Below are 21020 nucleotides of genomic sequence, written 5' to 3'. Positions count from 1 at the left end.
GTACATTAGCTTTCTCTCTAACTTTGATCATGTTGTTCGTGCATGAATGCAAAAAGCCTGAAGGCAAAGGAAAAGCAAAAAGGTCTTGTCCAAAAAATTACTTCCACTCTCACTACTAAATCATTTAAATTGTGTATGGTCCTTTTTTTTTTTTTTTTTTTTTGAGATGGACAGGGAAAACCACCTCTCGTTCTCTCTTTATTGGAAAGAGATTCCTCATGTTTCCCTAGGTTGATCCTTTACTTCCTTTTTTTTTTTTTTTTTGGGTCTTATAGTTCAATTTAGATCTATTTTCCACTTTGAATGCAAGAAAATTCCTCATGTTTGGCTCTTTTACAATGTTCAAATTCTATGAATGAGAAACATACAAGAGAAGATCCTATAATGTTTATGATTATATAACTAAATTTTTTGTGCAATATTAAATGATCATTTAATTCTGAATTATGTATAGTGTTTAAATCAGCAAATTCTATAGATTTAAACAGGAAATTTTATAGTGTTTAAATTGCAATTTTTTGTGCAATATTTTATAGTTTAAACCAGTAAGTTCTATAGAAAAAATATTTTTTTAACTATTTTTATTATGAGAAATAATTTAGAAAATTGGCAAATATATGTGCAAACTGCTAAAGAAAAAAAAAATGAAATTTAGTGGACAGAGAACAGATTTAAGATTAATTAATACCATCCCTCCTCATTTAAGAATTATTTACTTTGATAATTTATTTACGAGAAATATTCGTAATTCTCTACTATCATTTTTTCTATATGTATCACTGAAATGATTTGGAAAAATATAATATTTTCAGCTATTATATATATATATATATAAATAAAAAATAAAAATGTCAATTTGTTCTGAAGCATAGTTCCTTATTCGGGTGAGGTAACAAGTTGCAGAGCGTGAAAATGAAAAGAAGAAAAAGGAAATTGATTACTTTAAAGACAAACAACAAAAAAAAAATGAAAAGAAGCATACTCCTTGTCCGACGTGAAAACCCTCCTTCTCTTATTGTTTCTCTCTCTGTTTTTTCCCCTCTGCTTCGAGAAAATACAATAGTCCGTTTAACGTAGAGCTCCCTTCAGTCTCATACTTATATATAGTTTTGCAACTTCTGTATGCTTATCTTTCTCTCTCTGGCCCAAACTTGGAGTTTTCAATCGGTTTTTACCTGGATTCTTGGTAATTCGTGGCGGGAGAGTGAAATTGGCGGGAACCAGCGGTCGGTTTTGAGGTTCTAGGAATTGGGTTCTGCTGGGATTTGCGTTTGGAATTGAACTTGAGATTTCGGTGTGTATTTTTTTAGTGGATTCCATGGCTAACCCGTCTGGAAACCATCAAGAGGCATCGTCGTCTTCGTTCAACGGCCACGTGGCCGCTGGTGGGAACACGAGCAACGGGAATTCAGGTGCGCCGCCGGACAACCAGTCCATGAAGCACAACCCGGGAATCTCCTTGGACTGGACCGTGGACGAGCAGGCCACACTCGAAGAAGGGCTCGCAAAGTAAGTAGAGAGTAACGATTTAAGTTATTATGTTGTATTATTCGACGTCTTTTTGTAGGTTTACTGCAATTGGGTTTTCAAAATTATGCTTGCTTTTGGGTTTATCGGTGGTAATTCGTGTTTTTATTAGCTTTTTTCAGATTATAGTAGCTGTTGTTCAATTGGGTATTGAGGATTTGGAATGAATGGTGGTTTGTGAGTGGTAATTTGGCTTCTTGTTGAGTTATATACTTATATGAGTTTCGGTAGGTTTGACTCAATTGGGTTTTGAGAAATTTGATTAACTTTTGGGTTGTGATTGATAGTTCTGCTTTTCTTTGGGTTATTTGAGGTTCTTGTATGTGTATTCAGTTGGTCTATGGGAACTAGGATGGATTTCGGGTTCTCTCCGAGTTTTAAAAATATATCGTTGCTTTAGTTTTCAATGACTACGAGTGTATTTGGTTTACGTAGTTCGAAATTTTACCATTTGGTGGTTTGACGTTCATTCTTGGATGGTTGGTCAGTTTGAGAATTATAAATTGTAATTTTTCCCATCTTATGAAGTTTTTGTGGGTTCTTTTAAAGGCTTGGTTGCTAAAAGGCTCCTAGTGTTTTTTTCCTTAAAACTGAAAACTTGAAATTTTAAACTAGAAAATTTGTTAGAAAACTAAAATTTCCAGTCTGCATGTTAATAGTTATGCGTGCTGAACCATCAAAGTTGTACTAGTTCTGTCATCTTCCATTGTTTCCATGTTTTATTTTTTTGGAGCGACTTTCGAATTTCAAAGTTTGAAATTTTTCTGCTACCTTTTATTTTCAGTGTTTCTTTATGTGGTTATTAAAACTCTAACGTCTGTCTGTGAGAGTTTGAAAAGTTTGATTTGGGTATTTTAAGTGTGAATTATACATAGAGGGGAATGCAGATGAAAAGCTTTGCATCGGTCTTTGATGATATGCCATTTTGCTATGTATTGCTTAGAAAAATTGTTCAGAAATGGTTGATGGTTGATTGGTTGACTTTTTCCTTGTGTCTTTCTTGGACTAGGAAATCCTACAACATCAACTAGAATTTTTATTCACTTTTCGTGAGTATTGTAATGGGGAATTTGTTGCTTTGAATGATCATATTGATTGGGTATCTAATTTCTATCTCATTGGCCTTCTCAGATCCCAATAAATTACTTTCTACTAATGACAATTACTTCTGTTGCTGTATATGTTCCTGAGCTTCATCGGGGGATTGATGAATTACTAAACTGATAGAGACACTATTGCCCAGGCATGCTGGACAATTACAAAAGAAAAAAATGAAACAGAAAAATATGTCTTGCTCTTTTGTTCCAACCTGTTAGACATGTAGAACTTAAGATCTGACCATCGGTATTTAACTTGGTTTCTTTTTTTTCTCCTCCCTTTCCAATCCATATATATAATAAGTGAAGTTTTTAGTTGCACCAAGTTACTAGATGTCGAGATTTGAAAGATTTCCTATTGCCTTATAGTCTTCTATGTATCCCACTTTTGATCTGATTTCAGTCTTTTCGTTTCTATTGTTGCAAAAATACAATTTACTGAATCCTTAAGTTTTAGATTTAATATAATTTTCTGTACAATCTGCATCTGATACTGCTGATTGAACTACTGACTTATCTCATTCTACTCGGCTTTCTTGGATTTGGAAATTCTAAAACATCAACAAGAATTTTTATTTTGATGCTCTAATTGGAAGAAAATAATGTGATGGATGGGAAGCGCCTCTCCTACATAGAGCTCTCATCCCTCACTTTGCAAGCCACCTACACATGGCGGGATTTGGAGGGATAGGAAACTTCTTTAATGAGTTTTCTTGTTATGACCAATTTATCAATCAGCTAATAGATAAAATAGATAGATACCAGAGGGTATAATGGTGAATTTTTGAGTTTATTCATCTATGTTCTCATATAAACATTGTGAAAGAAGGGCAGAATATTTGTACACCATTCCTTTCCTGTCTTCTTCCTAGGGATGCATTTATACTGTCTTCTTCTATTTCTTCTATACACCTGAATATGGTGTCAATATCTCTGTTGAAGTCAAATTAAAGTTTTCATATGCAGTTTTGAATTAGAGATCTTGAATCAGCATGATACCTCCTTTCTTATGATTGCAACCTTCAAAATGTTGATGCTGGAAGTAGAGTTCTATTATTTTTATGTATGAATTTTTTATTGTTTGATTGTAGGCTTAAGAAAACTGATGTTAAATACATGTAATGACTCTTTAAAGGAGTGAGTTGCTTGAAATGGCCCTATTTAGCGACTTCTTTTATTTCTCTTACTTTTATGTGTGGAATTACAGTTTTTTTTATCCCAATTAGGAACTGACTCTTTGGTTTTTAATTTATTTTCCATATCAATTTCTATTTCATGCATGATTTTCTTCATTAAAATGATATGGTATTTGCCTTGCAGCTTTTGTTCGGAATCAAACATAATACGCTATGCAAAGATAGCTATGAAACTGCCAAATAAGTCGGTTCGGGATGTGGCATTGCGTTGCCGATGGATGACTGTAAGTTCTATTATTTTTCTGGCTCACTTCTTATGTCAATAATCATCAAGTTAGTGTCCTACAATTGAATAAAAAAATTATAGTAAGATAGTTTGGGGAGTGAAATGAGATGAGAATTTTGTGAATAGTAGTAAGATAGTTTGTGAATAGCAGTGAGATAGTTTGAGTTAGAGTATTTTTTTGGGTTTTGGGAAAGGATAGAGAAAAAATTGAATAAAATTAAAATATTGTAAGAATATAGTTTTATAATATTATTTTTGTTTGGGATTTGAAAAAATTGTAATTTTTTTTATTTTTTATTTGAAAATTTGAAAAAGTTGTAATGATTAGTTTGAAACAGTTGTAATGATTAGTTTGAAAATTTTGTATTTGAATTATGTTTGGGAATAAGATGGGATGAGATAAAATGAGATTAGATGAGAATTTTATGTCTCATCCCATGCCCCAAACCTGCTTGTGCCATGCTTTAGTAACCAGAACAGGGCTTGGGCCCTACATGTTATAGAATTTCTGAATAAAGTTCAGATGCTTTAGTTAAATACCCCGAGAGGTCAAGATCGCTGAGGAGATGGTTTATGCATCCATAGGGGATTAGTCTCCAGAAACAAGCACACCTGGGAAAGATTGAAAATATGGATAGGTATACTTTTTTTTGCAGTTTGTTCTATGAAATGTGGTAGATGTGATGGACTTTTAATTACAGCATGGAGATTTCATCTAGTTCATCTTCAAATTGTGTGCACACATGCTATCTCACATGTGGACAATCTTTTGTGGGTGATTGACCAAGAGTTTGGGCCTTTCTCCAACTGAAATGCTCAAACCAATCAGGGAGTGCTTTGGTTGGCTTTAATGTCCATCATAATGGTTTCATGCATACTAGTTTATTGTAATTTGGTCTATCATATTTAGGGTTTAGTGTAAAGTTTGGATGGTTTGGATCTAAGGGTCAAAAGTAGTTTTTGTTAAGAGTTTTCTAATATGTAGTGGGTCATAACTCTACCTGCTTTCTGAAGCTTGGGGCAGTAAGAAGTTTCTTGGATCCCACCCATCATGACCCAGGGAAGTACTAGCCTTATTTGTGCTATACGCCAAAGGACTAGTCAGGTTAGGTTTGGAGCTTCCTGCATGCTTATATTGCTTCTTGAATAAAATTTACCTTGCATATAAAGAAAGGTACGATGTGGTCACTTTGGCAAGATGGAAAACTGCAGATTAATGGCATAGAGCAAAATAGGAACTTGCTGAAATCATTTTTCTATAATTCCTTGAAGGTACTATGAAAAGTAGCATTTTTTGGATGGACAATATACTTTCTCTAGGAGTTCAACAGTTTACAATTTTATGGAAATGGGTAAAATTTATGTGGATTGGGGTTCTATAATTCCTTGAAGGTACTATAAGAAGTAGCATTTTTTGGATGGACGACTACTTTCTCTAGAATTTTCAACAGTTGACAATTTTATGAAAATGGGTAAAATTTGTATGGATTAGGGTCCTGTGCAAAAATTGTGGTGATACAGGAATTCATCTCAACCTACATCATGAGGTGGCAGAGCAGATTGTGGTCATTAGCATTGTCTATATTCAGGATGCATCAGCTGCTGTTGGAGGATTGACAGATTGGAAAGGTAGGTATGGTTGTGAACAGAGTGGTGTGATTTGAGGTGCAGTCTCACTGTGTATCATGTGGACATTTTAGCAGGACAATGGCATAGAGCTTAATGGGAACTTGCTTAGATAAATTTTCGATCATTTCTGTGAGTGATTTGGGTTATAGTCAGTATTTATTGCTTTTCATTCGTGGGTTTCTTGAATTTATTGCTTTTTAATTTTTATTTGTAACCTGTCGAGAGGACACTATCTATGCTTGTTCTCTTTTTGTTTGATATAAAGCTTGAGTTTCATATGAAGAAACAAGGTAACTGTATTTTATGGTGTTCTGATTGATTCTTTTTGTTTCCCAGAAAAAAGAGAATAGCAAGAGACGGAAGGATGAACATAATTTAACAAGGAAAAACAAAGACAAAAAGGTATGTTTTGCAGTTCTTTTGCGGTTCTTTTTTATTTTTCTTTTAGATGATATTTTGGGAATTACTTGTGCGAGTTTTTTAGTTTGTCTACATGTGAACATTTGGCAAATGTGTTTTTGATTCATTTTTGTTAGTTCCCTTGATGAATTGGTGTGTTTATATGTATCAAATTATCTACACTTCATCCAGCATGCATAGGTGATGCTCTTGTATATGTCCTGTGTACATGGGCTATTGTCTATCCTTATGATCAATAAATTTTGCTTACCAATAAAAAAACACTTATAATGTTCATCCATTGAAGAGGAAGATAGAACCCTACGTTGGGAGGTTGATAAACAGTTGCGGTTGTGTTAGCAATTCCACTCCATTTTGTGGCACATCAGATAGATTATTTAATGATATGCATGAGACTTGCATCTATATATGCACAAGCCTTATGGTGCATTGAAGAATTATTAGTAACTAGTTAATCTTTGGTGACATTCATGCAATGATGTTCAAGTATTTAGATTGTTCAAGGGAAGGCCTGTAACCATAGTTTTCAATTCCATTCTGTTCTGGACAGAATTTTCCATTCTGGTGTAGTATCCGGTACCCTCCTCATTTTGTTTCGTTCCAAATTTTGGCCCGTTCCGGTTATTTTGGCCATTCCGGGCCCTATTCCATTCCGGACTGTTTTAATGGCATTTTTGTAATTTTCTTGAGTTTGGATGGTATTTTTAAAATTTTAAATCTAAATGGTATTTAATTAATTCTAAAATCTAAAAGGTATTTATATAATTGTAATTATTTTGTAACTTTAAATATGTCCCATCATTCTCTCTTTTTAAAATATCATTATTTTTAATAATTTATATACTCTTATTTTTGTCTTTGCTCTTTTTGTGTCTCAACACAAGTTTGTGATTTTTTTTAATAATATCATTTGACACCAATATCTCTACTTTTATTTTTTTAATATTTTCAACATATATTCATTTTATAAATCATCAATCCTTCCACACACACACACACACACACACACACACTTACATATACATATATTTATTCTATTAGTTATTAGTTTATATATACATGTAAAATATATATTTATAGTTAATTCCGAAACGGCATTCCGGAATGCACCGATACCGAAATATTTCGTTCCTGTACTTAAACCGGAATGATCACCGGAACGGATTTAAAAACATTGTCTATAATGCACCAAGGAAGGCCCAAGCCACCACTGGGCCTATCTTCCAAAAGAACTAGTAAATTATACAATTAGAACCCCTTGGAATCATTGTACTTGGGCATTGCTTAATCTCATTCTCGTCAATAAAGATTCTTACTTATCAAAAAAAAAAAAAAAACTTCTCCCTCCTAAGCATAGTGGGATCTCATTGACCACTTGTACTCATTCATTGTGGGGTATCACAGTCTCCCTCTTTAAATTCTGCACATCCTCATCGGGCCATTCACTATGGCTCAAGTCCTACACTTTTGGTTAGGATTGACTCTAATACCATTTGTAACACCCCATAGAGAGCTCAAGTCACATTTGGGCTCGTACTCCGAAATGACCAGTTAATGATATAATTAGGGCCCCCTTAAAATCATTATAAAGAGCAAAACTTCTCTTTTTTTTAACTAGCCTTAGAATTATAATGCTTTCCACGCCACCTGAATGACATGAGGCTTGAGTGTCAGGAGTCCTGGTCTTATTTATGGTGCGCATTTTGATCTCTGTTCCCTTATCTTGTGAAATAGTGTTTAATGTATCATGGTGCAATGTTTTAGTTTTACATCTCTCTTGATTGCCTATTCTTTCAGCCACCAGATGCTCCGTGATTGTATTTTCTATATTCTTTTTTAGGAAAGAGTCATTGATTCTTCAGCTAAGTCATCTCCCTTTGCGGCACGACCCAATGTTCCCCCATACGCTCCACCAACAATGGATAATGATGATGGCATCTCATTCAAAGGTCAGTTCTAGGGATTTTTTTTTTTAAGTTTCCAATGCAGCGGCATGGCATCATTTGCTTATTTCCTGGGTGATTTTGTTGCACTTAAGAAAAACTCATTTCTATAGTTTACCTCACTCAAGTTGCATCTCATTCTAACAAGTGGCTTCCCCATTCTCTCACAGTTGTTTGATTTAACCTAAAAAGTTGTAACTATTAGCAGCATTTAATTAACATTTTCAGTTTCATTCTGGAATGTTATACATATGACTTGCATTTTTTTTGCTGGTATTTGTATCCTACAATCAATATCGGACTCGAATCGATGTCTTTTACACATTTGCGACTAAACTGGGAGTTCTATCATGTCTAGGCCTGAAATGGTTTTCTGTATGAAACTTTTGATGATTACCAACTGAATAACACTTGTTTTCTGTACATAATATATGTATTGTAATTCTCTAAGTTTCCAGCAGATGAACCTTTTTCGTTTTTCAAAGTTATGCAAAATCTCTACTAAATAACTGATTTAAAAAGAATTGATGTTGTTGCATTGATTTGGTCTTATTATGTTGGTGACATTATATTGCTGGTTTTACTTCAGAATCAGTGCTTATAATATAAAATACAACGTACATTCTTTCTAATTTGAGTGGGTATGTGTATACGTGCATGTGCGTATGTGTGTTTACATCTATGTACGCCGTAGTAGTTCAGTTGGTCTTGAACCATCTTTATGCCAACTGGCCTATTAGGCTGAACAATTAACCCGTGTACCCGGCCCGGCCAAAAGTTCCAACCCGACCCGAGTCGAAATGACCAACCCGAAACAAAACGGGTTGAAAACGGAAATTTCCATTGCGTTTCTGATTGTGGTGGGTTCGGTTCAGGTAATTACCTGATACCTGAACGTGGCTGTCGTCCGATATTCTTCCATCATCACGACTCCCCTCACCATGTACTAATTTATCTAATCAAGGTTGTCACAGTCTCACAGACCCTAGCTAGCTATATATCTCTTTGCACTTGGTTGGACGGTATTCGTGACACTCACCTTAGAGCAATTTTTGCCCAACTTTTGATCTCAGGCCATCACATGACCCTTCAATGTCTTTTATCTGCTACTCCAGAGTCCACACGTATATATCCCTTTTTGTCTTATGTATATTACGTGGCTTGCTCCAAACTGTGAGATTAGATATGGAAGAAGTGGTTAAACGGTGAGGATCATGATTACTTATGGGAATAGCGAGGCATTGCATGCAGGCAGAACATGCTTTGAGGTACAACTTCCTTTTATTTTGTTTATTGGTTGTCAAAATCAAGACAAACGCAGGTTGCAAGCAAAAAATCTGACAATTGTACGTTGATATGTCACAAATCAAAGCAGAGAGAGAGTTAAAATCGGAAATTTCACTAGACCACGTCAGTTACCATGGAAAATTGGAATTGTGGAAAAACCCGATTTTTCGAAATTATATTGGCTCCAGAAATTCGGTTAATATGTTCAGTCTGGCATTATTTATTCGGAAGTCTGCTTTCGGGTCAGGTTGGAATAGTGACTTTTCGGACCGGGACAGGCTGGTGAACAGTCCTACTGGCCTGTACAGGACTGGCTATTTGAGCTTGTCATACTGCAAACTTACCTTTTTCTCATACGGGTATGGTTATTGGAACATACTTGTTTGGCCTATAAATAAAAATGTTTCTTTTTGGTTAGTTTCCAAAAAGTTTCATAGATAGATTGACTTGAATGTTGAGTCTTTAAGCATTTGGCACACCAATTAATCAGAGAGAATGTCCGAAAACAATGTTTTAACATGCTTTAATGCCCTCACCAATTCTTTTATTTAAAAAAAAAAAATGGTTTCAAGAAGAGATTTTTTCTTTCAACAAACGAAACCTCTTTAAAAAATGTATAGTCTCCTTTAGGCAAGTATGTTTTGGTGCAGAGTCTGTTTTCTTTGAAGTTTAAAAAAATCCTTACAGCAAATTTTAATTCTGCTGTTTGCAGCTATTGGTGGTGTGACGGGAGATCTTCTGGAGCAAAATGCACAGGCCTTACATCAAATTTCATTAAACCTTACAGCTATGCAGGTGAATAAGAACGTACCATATGGATTGATTTTTCTGTTAGTCTAATTATTACGTTAGTTTGGGACACATCTTAAAGTCAAGAATACTGCTACAGATTTTTCATAAATCATTGATGAAAAAAATCAACAGCCCTCTCTTGTAAACATTGATGTACCTTTTGCTTGCTGCTATATTATTTTCTACGCATGAATGCACAGAATGCTCATGTTTACATGGGTTGGTGGATCATAGATAATCTAGCTGCAATTACACTTTTTTATGCTACACCATGTTTTTTGCTCCGAACTTGTAATTTACCTACTGTATCTCCCAAACGCCAACCCTCAAGCTTTTTGACCTCATTTATTATTAGAAAAAAAAAATTAGTTTGTTTTAGGTGCATAATTGGAATACCCATTAGTCGACATACTACTAATAGAGGTTCTTGTAAGAATTTACTTTCTGAAAAGTAATGTCTAACCTTTATGTACCTGTCCATTTTTAACTCCTCATAACAGTTTAGTTTATAAACGCCCAATAGAATTGATTATAACTTTGTCTAAGATCATCTGTGATTGCATCAAATCTATTTTACTGCAATATTTTAATAATCATAAATACCACAATTAAAAGAGTGGATTTTTTTGTTATTAATCTCATGTATTCTTTGTGATTACCTAAATGACTTGGCTGTATTTTCATTTGTATTCAGCTACGGGAAAACACGAGTCTCTTCTGTCAAACTCGCGATAACATCCACAAAATAATGAATGAGTACGTTGTAGACCATGCTTAGTGCTTTTTGTTATTGCTCTGGTATTATCTTTAGCTTTTACAGTGGTATTAGCATTAGTTTATATGAATGTCTACTTTTCTTTCTGTACATGTGAATATATAGTCTAGAGCACAATAACTATAGAGAACAACTAGTTTATAGAATTTGGTTCATGTTGTGTCATTGACTTGAATTGCCCGATCAACCATTTGCATTTGTACTGGTGACCTACGTGTTATTGGCCTGCTATAATCCAGGTGCACCAAAATTGCCTTGATAACATTGGAACACATTTATCTTATGCATCATTATGTAATACTTTTTGATAAGTATCTATACTTGTAGCTGTTGGGAAAAAGTTTTTAATGGAAAATTAAATTAACTAAAATTAAACTACAATAGAAGGGTTGGGGGACCCAAACAAACACTCCAAACAAAGGCATAAAATACAAAACAAACGGAAAATGGAACCTGATGGTCCTGGTTCCATATGTTCACTGGTGTTGGGGCGGTCAATGAGGATCTCGTTTCTACATCTATTGATAAGAGAAGCACATGCTAATGACCTGGCAAAAGGGGCCTTTTGTCTCGCACAAAAGAGTGGAACAGGTGACATCTGGACCTCTAAAGGCGCATATGAGCCACAGGAAGAGACAATGTGTGAGCCACACGTATTGGTGATATGGTGATTGGGGATATGCTACGAGGGAACTGAGGGCTGCAAGTCTAGTAAGGGCATGTGTAGGGTGGCTGTGGTAAGAAAGGGCCAGTAGCATGCTCTTTTAAGAGTGTGTCAGATAATTTTTTATGGGCTTTTGCAGGCGTTTACAGTCCAAATCTTAGACAGCAACAGAGTATGTTTGTGGGAAGAACTGGCTGGGATTCATAGTTGGTGGAACCTCCCATGGTGTATAGGGGGAGATTTTAATGTCACTAGATTTCCAAGTAAGTCTTCTGGCAATAGAAGAGGGCGGCCTGCTATGATAGAGTTCTCTGAGTGCATCTCGAATTTGAATTTGGTAGATTTGCCAAACTTTGTCATACTCCAGGTTTGATTATTAGCCCGCCACTTTCCAAACGTATGGCAAAAGCGTCTGCCTTGTATTAGCTCAGACCATTGGCCTATCTTGCTTGATTGTGGTGGTATCCGAGGTGGTCGAATGTACTTTAAATTCGAAAATGTGGTTAAAATCTGAAGACTTCATTGAAAGAGTAAGACGGTGGTGGTCTTTGTACCAGTTTTAGGGTTCCCCTAGTTGTCCTTGTAGGTAAACTGAAAGCGCTAAAAAGAGATCTGAAACTATGGAATGTGCAATCTTTTGGTGATCTAGGGGCAAACAAGAAGGGTAAGTTGAAGGAGATCCAGGAAATTGAGAGGATCCAAGAGGCTAGGTCCCTTACCCAAGATGAAGTAGCTCGAAAGTCTTTGTTGGGTGAGGAGCTTGAGAGAATTATCTTGCTAGAAGAGATTTCTTGGTGACAAAAATCAAAGTCCTTGTGGCTCAGGGAAGGAGACAGAAGCACCAAGTTCTTTCATCGAGTTGCAAATTCTCACAGGAGGAACAATAACATTGAGATGCTGAAGATTGATGGTGTTGAGTGTATAGAAGAACATGTTATTCAGGATGACATAGTTGGATTCTATGAGCAACTCCTAACTAAACCGATGTGTTGGCGGCCATCCCTTGATGGCTTGGTATTTGACGCCATTGGAACGAGTGATGTCTCTCGGTTGGAGAGAGCTTTTGAGGAAGAGGAGGTGGCGGAGGTAGTGCAGAAAATGGCCAAGGACAAGGCGCCGGGGCCGGATGGCTTCTCTATGGGTTTCTTCCAAGATTGCTAAAATGTTGTAAAGGAAGATATCATGAAGATGTTTCAAGAGCTCTTTGTGGTTGGAAAATTTGAGAAAAGGTTAAATACTACTTTCATTGCATTGATCCCAAAGAAGGTGGGGCAAACGAGATAACGGAGTATCGTCCCATTAGCTTAGTGGGAGTGGTTTACAAGATCATTTCCAAAGTATTAGCCAACCGACTTAGTGAGGTGGTGGGGAAGATCATCACCAAGCCCCAAAATGCCTTTGTTAAAGGTAGGCAAATACTTGATGCGGTTCCTATTGCCAATAAGTGTCTGGACATTAAAATTAAGGCAGGCTCAATAGGGATCATATGCAAGTTAGACATGGAGAAGGCGTACAATCACGTTAACTGGGATTTCCTTCTCTATCTTCTTGGGAGATGTGGTTTTGGTGAGAGGTGGTGGTCATGGATCTAGTGGTGTATATCAATGGCCAAATTCTGTGTAAATGGTAGCCCGGCGGGTTTCTTTCATAGTTGGTGAGGCCTAAGACAAGGCGATCCATTATCGCCTAAGACAAGGCGATCCATTGTCGCCTTTATTGTTTGTTATTGTGATGGAGGGATTAGGCAAGATGATTTCGGCCTTGACCCATCATGGTTTTGTGGAAGGATTTTTGGTTGGAACCCCGGATAGGGGCATCATTAACATATCTCATTTATTGTTTGCAGATGATAGCTTGTTTTTTGTGATCCAGATCAGAATCAGGTGCGGGCTTTAAAGGCGTTGCTTCTGTGTTTTGAAGCAGTGTCTAGTTTAAAAGTGAATTTTGATAAGTCCGAATTGGTGCCAATCGGTGTGGTGTCTAATGCACAGCAAACTGGCTCATGCGTTGGGTTGTAAGGTTGCCTCTCTACCTTTGAAGTACCTGGGTCTTCCGTTGGGGGTTGATGCAAGGACGCTTGCTATATGGGAGTCAGTGATTGAGAAAATAGAGAAGAGATTAGTGTGTTAGAAGAGAATGTACATGTCGAAAGGTGGTAGGCTTACTTTGATAAAGAGTACACTTTCTAACTTATCTATTGTGACGCCCCCAAATTCCGCTTGGGATTGGACGGATATTTGAAGCGTCGCGACATGCAACACAAGGTTACCTGCCTCCGTTTATGACATATATGATGCGATGTTCTTAACATGCATCCAACATTATGCAATATTCGTAGCAGATCAATTTTTCTTTTCTTTAGCAATACTATGCAACAAATTGAAAATATCCTAAACACTTAAAAACATATTTCATACAAAGGACATACTAACCAACTGACATCATAACTCTAGTCCAAAATGGCTATGATCAAAAGAGTACTGGAGATGCAACTACATAGTACAAGTAGTAATTTAAGTTAACTACTATATTAACATTGATGCCGCATCGTCGTTCAATCGACCGTGTCCAGTTGGTCGTATCCCGATTCTCCTTCGGGTCCTGTAACAAGATTTATCATTCGAGTGGGAATGGTAGTTGAGACTACCACAGTGAGATTTGATTACAAATCTTAGTAAGTTAACAGAAAACCTCCACTCAAGTTAATGATGCATGCATGACAGTAAAAGTATGAATGTATAATCAAAATCATAAATAATCATAGCATAACTTGATATACAACATAACATAACTAACATAACTTGAACTGAAACATGAACTGAACTTGACTTACTTGACATGGACTTGATCTGAAACTTGACTTAACATGAACTTGATTTGAGACTTGACTTAACATGAACTTGATCTAAGACTTGACTTAACATGAACTTGATCTAAGGCTTGACTTAACATGAACTTGGAATCTTGTTCTTTAATTGATTAAACTCAACTACTTGGGTGCTACATGGATCCCTAGAGCCATGTGTCCCTGCATTACCCCATCACAACACAGGTATCTGCACTAGCTATGAGTGCGTTGTATGTGCCACACTTATTGTGGTCCCCATACCTCGTGTGCCACACTGACTGTGGACTCCACGAGAACTGAAATGTGACTCCATCAGCGTTAGTGTCTGGCGCGCTCCGGTGACCAGCTAGTTAGGTCCCACCCGCTACCCGTTGACAGTATTTTATCAACTCAGAGAATTTCACACCTATTTAGACATTCCAGCATAAACAAAGGAGTTTCACTAGGATATTACCTCATCCTAGCACTTAGGGTCGTGATTGACATGAATAACATGGCATGACTGTTCTCAAAGTACACAAACTGTATTCGAGACGAAACGTGACTGGAGTACGAAAGGACAGAAGCTCTGACGTAACACAACATGACTTGAACGTAACTCAAAAGATATGACTTACTTGAAATAGAAACATTTCGTAACATGACATAACATATAACAGACAATATTTCGTAATATGGCATAATATGTAATAGACAACATACTTAACATGGCATACATGCAACAGTGAATATTACATGACATAACATACATGTAACAGATGGCATACTATACTTAACATGACATACTTGCAATGTACAGCAATACGTGACAATATCTTGTGTAACCGATGAATAACTTGTGACCGAATAAATTCTGTGTAACAGATAAATATGTAATGACTTGGCATGGTACATATGATAACATACATACATAAACTGCAGTTCCCTTACTAATCACACATACACATTAAACTAGTAGTGAGTTAAAAGCTAACTTATCTCGGGCTTCGTATTTATAGACAAAACTCAAGCGTGATCACGAGGAACTGGAAGTAGTGATTTTTAAAAGTTAAAACGTAATCACTAAAAATTAGAAATATGGAAAAATATCAACTTAGAGTAAAATTATCATTTTACCCTCTACATGTGAAAAAATGACCATTTTACCCCTAACTTAAAGATTTTGCATCCTAATTAAAAAAATATCAAAATTCTCATACCTCATGTAAATTTTATTTTATCCTAAACTCAAATATCAGGTCGGAAAAATTTAAAACTAAACACAACCATTAAAACTCTATAGGACCGAAACTTACATAAGCTATTTCCCTTGATTTTTGTTGCAATTCTTTTAAATTTTAAAACTCATGATTAAACCAAAAGTTTTCTTCTAATATACTCATAACATATTCCTAAGAATAATCATGTTTTGAATCATGAATAAAAGTCATCAAAATCACTAAAACCATACTTGAACTTTTCTATTTTTCTTCTAAGTTCAAAACAGATTTTTGTTTCTAACTTGTTTTGATCAACCTCTTGATCCAGGACTTAAAAAAATGTAATCTTCAAACCAAAACATCACATGAAAGGTGTCCTAAAACAGATTTAAACTTTAAACTAAAGATCACATGGTTAAAAATCAACCAAAACATAAATTTAACCAAGAACATCATCACTTTGGCCTAACCGAATATCTCCTTGCATAAAATTTCATATCTTTGAAACTAACATCAAATATCTTAAAAAACAACATTCTAACATGTATATAAGAGGCTTAGGATCCTCAAATAAAAATATTAAAGCCATTGGATTAGGATTAAACCATAAAAAATTTAAACTTTCTCAAAACAGAAACTGTTTTTCCTCTTCCAGTTTCTAAGTTTCTAGATCTAAGAAAATCTTTCACCAAAACTTTTAATCATGCAACAACTCCTTAACCAATAATCATATACACATGTTGACAGTACTCCATAAAAAGTTCGGACCAAGATCTATTCATTAGCTTGGTCAAAAACTTCAAAATATAACACACTCTCCAGTTTATCGCCCAAAATGACCTTTATCAGGTTTAAACAACTTTTGACCGATCAAATGATTTCCAAATGGAACAAATAAGGTATCCACGTAAACTAGACTAAAAAATGAACAACTTTCATGAAGGAAACTTTGCGAGAAAACACTTACAAAAGCTTCGAATAAGGCGTGCAAAAGAGTTCAGAAAAACTGTCCGAGATGTCTTTTGTGTTTTATCAAAGAAAAGTGTAAAGGAGAGATTTTTTTTGTGGGAAGTGGGCTAGAGGGCTTATTAGACATGTTATAGAAGATGATAAGGCTGAAATGAAACTTGAATATTGGTCTTTTCTACCCAATTCAATATAAAAAAAATTAGCCCAAGATATTTTCTCAAGGTTGAGTGTAGAATTGATAGAGTGAGGTGGCCCTTTAGCTTTTTACTTCAAAAATCCTCTAGTCCCTCTTTAACAAATCTGGTTAGCCATGTGGGGAGTGAACTTGCTTGGTCAAAAAACAATGCTAAGATGACCAAATTCAGGCCTTAGTGGGTCTAAACCGAATGGGCTTAAATTTTGGGTTTTTAAAAGGATTTGGGTTGCTATCAAATCCAAATCCAACCCAAATTTGAAGGATTAATAGCATGTGGAAGTAATTTAATCAAGTGATTAATCACAATGCTAAAAACTGATTCATTTAGGTTTTGGTGGTTAGCTTTATGGTTTGGATAAAACCATTTAAGATTTCGGTTTCTACCATGCTTTTGGATTCTCAGTTGGATTCCAACCGTATAGGACTTCACTAGGGTGGAAAACCTCTTTGGTTTGGCACAATTTGATTGGTTGGATGGAATAAGGTTTTTGCTTAGGTGGCATGATCTCACATTTTGATTCCTTCAAATCTATCAAATGTTCCTCATGGTGCCAAATGTCTAATACTATTCACTATGTGTGGCTATGATATTGCCAAGTGTCCAAATAAAACTTCTCTAATCTAATTTGGACATTCCATACTATGATTTTGAAACACTGCACTTGGTGCGCTTATCGAGGTTACTATTCTCTCCGAAAAAGTGAATCATAAACTTAGCACTAAAAATTCTTAAATATTCATAACTTATAGTGAAAATCGTTTACCGAAATTCAATCCCAAAGTGCCCCTAAAAATAATTTCATAGTTTCTAACAGGCGTTTTGTTCGAAAATATGAAAATAGACTTATTGTGCCATAAAATCATAAATAATTAACTGAATCTAATGGCGCAGACCATAACACATTCTAACACTTATAAGTACTCAAATAATTAGAATCGCACTTTTGGCACCATAGTGAGTGATAACACTGACTATGTTGACAAACTAAAACCTATGTGATTGGTTGACTCGTGAAAACATATTGGGTTTCTAAAGTCAATAGAAATTCCACCATTGAATTTCTAGCGGGCTGTTACACCTACTTACTCTTTATCACTTTTTCCTATACTTGCAAGTGTGGCAGGTCGGATTGAGAAACTTCAACGTGACTTCTTGTGGGGGTGGTTTGGGGAAGGAGTTTAAATTTCATTTGGTCAAGTGGGAAACGGTATGTCGCCCAATATCCAATGGTGGTCTGGGTATTAGAAATGTGAGGACTTTTAATCGGCCGTTACTCGGCAAATGGTTGTGAAAATACAATAAGGAACTGGAAGCCTTGTGGAGAGAGGTGATTGGATGCAAATATGGCGATATATGGGGGGGGATGGTGCACTAAAGAAATTAGAGGAGCTGATGGAGTGGGGTTATGGAAACATATTAGAAGATGATGGATGGTCTTTCTTCGTCACACTCGTCTTCTGATAGGCAATGGATTCAGGATTAAATTCTAGAAAGATATTTGGTGTGGAGATGCTGCTCTACAAGATGCATTTCCCTCATTATTCCAAATTGCCAGTGTCAAAGAGGCTTCAATAGCGAAGGTTATGGGAATATCGGGTGAGCAACTTCATTGGAATATCAGTTTTAGTAGGGCTGCACAAGATTGAGAGATGAACAATTTTGCTGATTTTTATAGTCTTCTGTACTCTGTGAAGCCAAGCAATGTACAAGAAGATAGATTGTGGTGGGTACCCGCCGGGAAAGGTGTTTTTTCAGTTCGCTCATTTTATAAGGCTCTTACCCAAGACCCCAACATTTGGTTCCCTTGGAGGAAGATATGGAGACACAATGTGCCCTCCAAAGTAGCTTTCTTTGTGTGGACAGCATCTTTGGGCAAGATTCTTACAACTGATAATTTGAGGAAGCGGAGAATTATTATAGCAAATTGGTGTTGTATGTGTAGGGGAGGGGGCGAGTCGGTGGATCATCTCTTGCTACACTGTGACAAAGCACGGGCTTTATGGGATGGAGTGTTGGGTAGAGTAGAGTTGGGTTGGGTTATGCCAGAGACTGTGGTGGCAGCTTTGGACAGCTGGCCAAGTATTGGAGGGGTACATCAGATTTCAGTAGTCTGGAAGATGATTTCTATGTATATCATGTGGTGTCTATGGCAGGAATGTAGTGCGCGGATGTTTGAGGACAAGGAGAGATTGCTAGAGGAACTTATAGCTTTATTTTATAGCACGTTATGCACTCGGTCCAATGCTGTTGATTTCAATAACATGGCCCTTCATGATTTTCTTGTTTCCCTTGTACCCTCCTAGTTAGGGTTGCCTTTTGTATATACTGGGCTAGGCCTATTCTTGGAGTAATATAATTTGTTTACTTATAAAAAAAAAAAGAAAGGGCCAGGTCTAGCCTCCTACAAATAGTAAGGAGAAAAATTGCAAATAAAATAGAAACTTAAAAAAGAACCTAGACTAAGCCCAGAGAAGGCTAGATCTTCAAAACAAGTTGAAAGAGGCTGAAAAGATGGCAATGGGGCAGCATGTGGAGGCCATACATTGGTGATTCTGCCTGAAAAGGGTGGGCCCAGTGGATCTTAGAGTGACGGTTCTTTTGTTGGTACATGTGTGGGAGGACCTTTAGTGTAGCGCCAAAGTTTGTGCCTCTAATGACCGGGACACAAGGTGAGAAAACCATGGAAATGGAGAGAAAAATAAATAAAGAAGAAAGAGACAGAAGAGGATTCCCTGGGGGGGCTTCGTCCTTTTAAGATGCCATGGGAGGGAGAGAGCATTTTTGTGTAGAAAAAAAGGGGGAGCGGGAGTTGTGAGAGGATTGGTTTGTTGGGAAAACATTTTCACTTTTCATATTATTGCACTATTATATTTTACATATAGAAGGATGGAAAAGTAAATCTGTCATTGTGTAAAAACCTGCTCAAAATAGAGGTCATAGTATCTTTCTTTTTTCTGTTGTTTTTTATTTTTGTTGTCTTGAGCAAATCTTATACACGAATGAAATGCACAGTGCCTGTTCACTATTGAGGTTAATTATGTTTATTGTAGAATACATTTTTTAAACGACAAGATTAGAGCATCATTCATGCATGCATTGTCACAAAGATTGTTGTTCTCCATGTGTTGATTATGGCCTAGATCTCCAATTGTTTCCATTCCTGTCCCATTCCAGGGATATGAAATATTAGTGGGTTAGAATATATGTTCTATAAAATGGAAGATTGACTTAAATACGCTGTTGAAAGAGCTATGCCAATCAATTTTCTGGTAGAATCACTGAACATTTATAAATGCTCCTCCTTTGCTTTATTTTCTATGTAGCTTGAGCTTGAATGACACGCCAGAAGTAATGAAGCAAATGCCACCACTTCCAGCGAAGTTGAATGAAGAGCTAGCTAACTCCATCCTTCCTCTCACAAACCTTCCAATGCAACCATGATCAGCCTTATCCATACCTAGGTTTTGGATCTATCCCCCAAGGCCTGTTGCACAGCCTCTCAATCGAATGATGGTCCTGCCTCAACTGGGATCTTTCAATGAAATCCTGACATCCAAACAAGGAAAATAATTCTCTACCAAATTGGCCATGGTGGTCCCAATCCAAATATTGTCTGACCCAATTGTTGTGTGCAGAAAGGCAGTATTTATTTGTCTTTGTTAATGTTCTTGTTTCGTTCTATAAATTATTTTGGATAGTTGGACTGTCACTTGGGCTTTTATAAATTAGGGAATAAGGATTCTTTTGTTATCTTTTAGTAAAAACTAGGGAATGAAGAGTAAAAATTTGTATCATTTTGGATGTTTTTATGATGATGTAATTAGTTCTTTTAGTTTCATACAGCTATTTCAGTGTGATGGTAATGACCTGTGACCTTGTAGTACTTTGGAAAGCTCAAGTGTGTTAGGTTGCAAGTTACTCTTGTAACCATCTGGTTTTGCTTTCTTGAGACTCTTTCTACCTTTTCTCTCGCCAGTTTTACCGGCCTTTCAAGGGTTAGTCTGATGGGAGGAATTGAGTCAGTTTGAAGAGTTTTGGAGACCAAGCAGACCCAGAGTCTACAAGTTTAGACTCAGGACCTCGGGTCGGGTCAGGTTGACCCTTGGTTCACCCATCCATCTAGTGTTACTTCATGCATCTTTATACATTGGTATATGACTATTTGATACATATTATATATTGATATGTACGTGATGGTAAGGTAGCTTATATATATTTCTATATACAATGTTAATCACAATACAGGTAAGT

The 21020-nt window shown here is 36.3% G+C and overlaps 1 protein-coding gene across 1 annotated transcript; it reads left to right on the top strand.

The window, feature by feature from the left end:
• The first annotated feature begins 948 nt into the window (after positions 1–948).
• On the top strand, positions 949–20598 carry LOC121253959. The gene is made up of 7 exons (XM_041153908.1): positions 949–1509; positions 3945–4044; positions 6012–6077; positions 7936–8044; positions 10038–10120; positions 10812–10873; positions 20093–20598. The coding sequence occupies exons 1-7, from the start codon at positions 1319–1321 to the stop codon at positions 20208–20210; spliced, it is 729 nt and encodes a 242-aa protein (XP_041009842.1). The 5' UTR covers positions 949–1318; the 3' UTR covers positions 20211–20598.
• The last annotated feature ends 422 nt before the right edge of the window (positions 20599–21020 follow it).

The sequence above is a fragment of the Juglans microcarpa x Juglans regia genome, chromosome 1D, assembly GCF_004785595.1.
Source record: "Juglans microcarpa x Juglans regia isolate MS1-56 chromosome 1D, Jm3101_v1.0, whole genome shotgun sequence".
Classification (NCBI taxonomy): Eukaryota; Viridiplantae; Streptophyta; class Magnoliopsida; order Fagales; family Juglandaceae; genus Juglans; species Juglans microcarpa x Juglans regia.
Note: the sequence above shows the minus strand (reverse complement) of the source record. Positions and strands in the feature narration are given on the sequence as shown.

Excerpts from the sequence above, each read along its gene's own strand:
- LOC121253959 (XM_041153908.1), top strand. The coding sequence starts at position 1,319 with ATGGCTAACCCGTCTGGAAACCATCAAGAGGCATCGTCGTCTTCGTTC. Across the intron at positions 4,045-6,011 it reads TGCGTTGCCGATGGATGACT|AAAAAAGAGAATAGCAAGAG; the intron begins GTAAGTTCTATT and ends TTTGTTTCCCAG. Across the intron at positions 10,874-20,092 it reads ATCCACAAAATAATGAATGA|CTTGAGCTTGAATGACACGC; the intron begins GTACGTTGTAGA and ends TTTTCTATGTAG.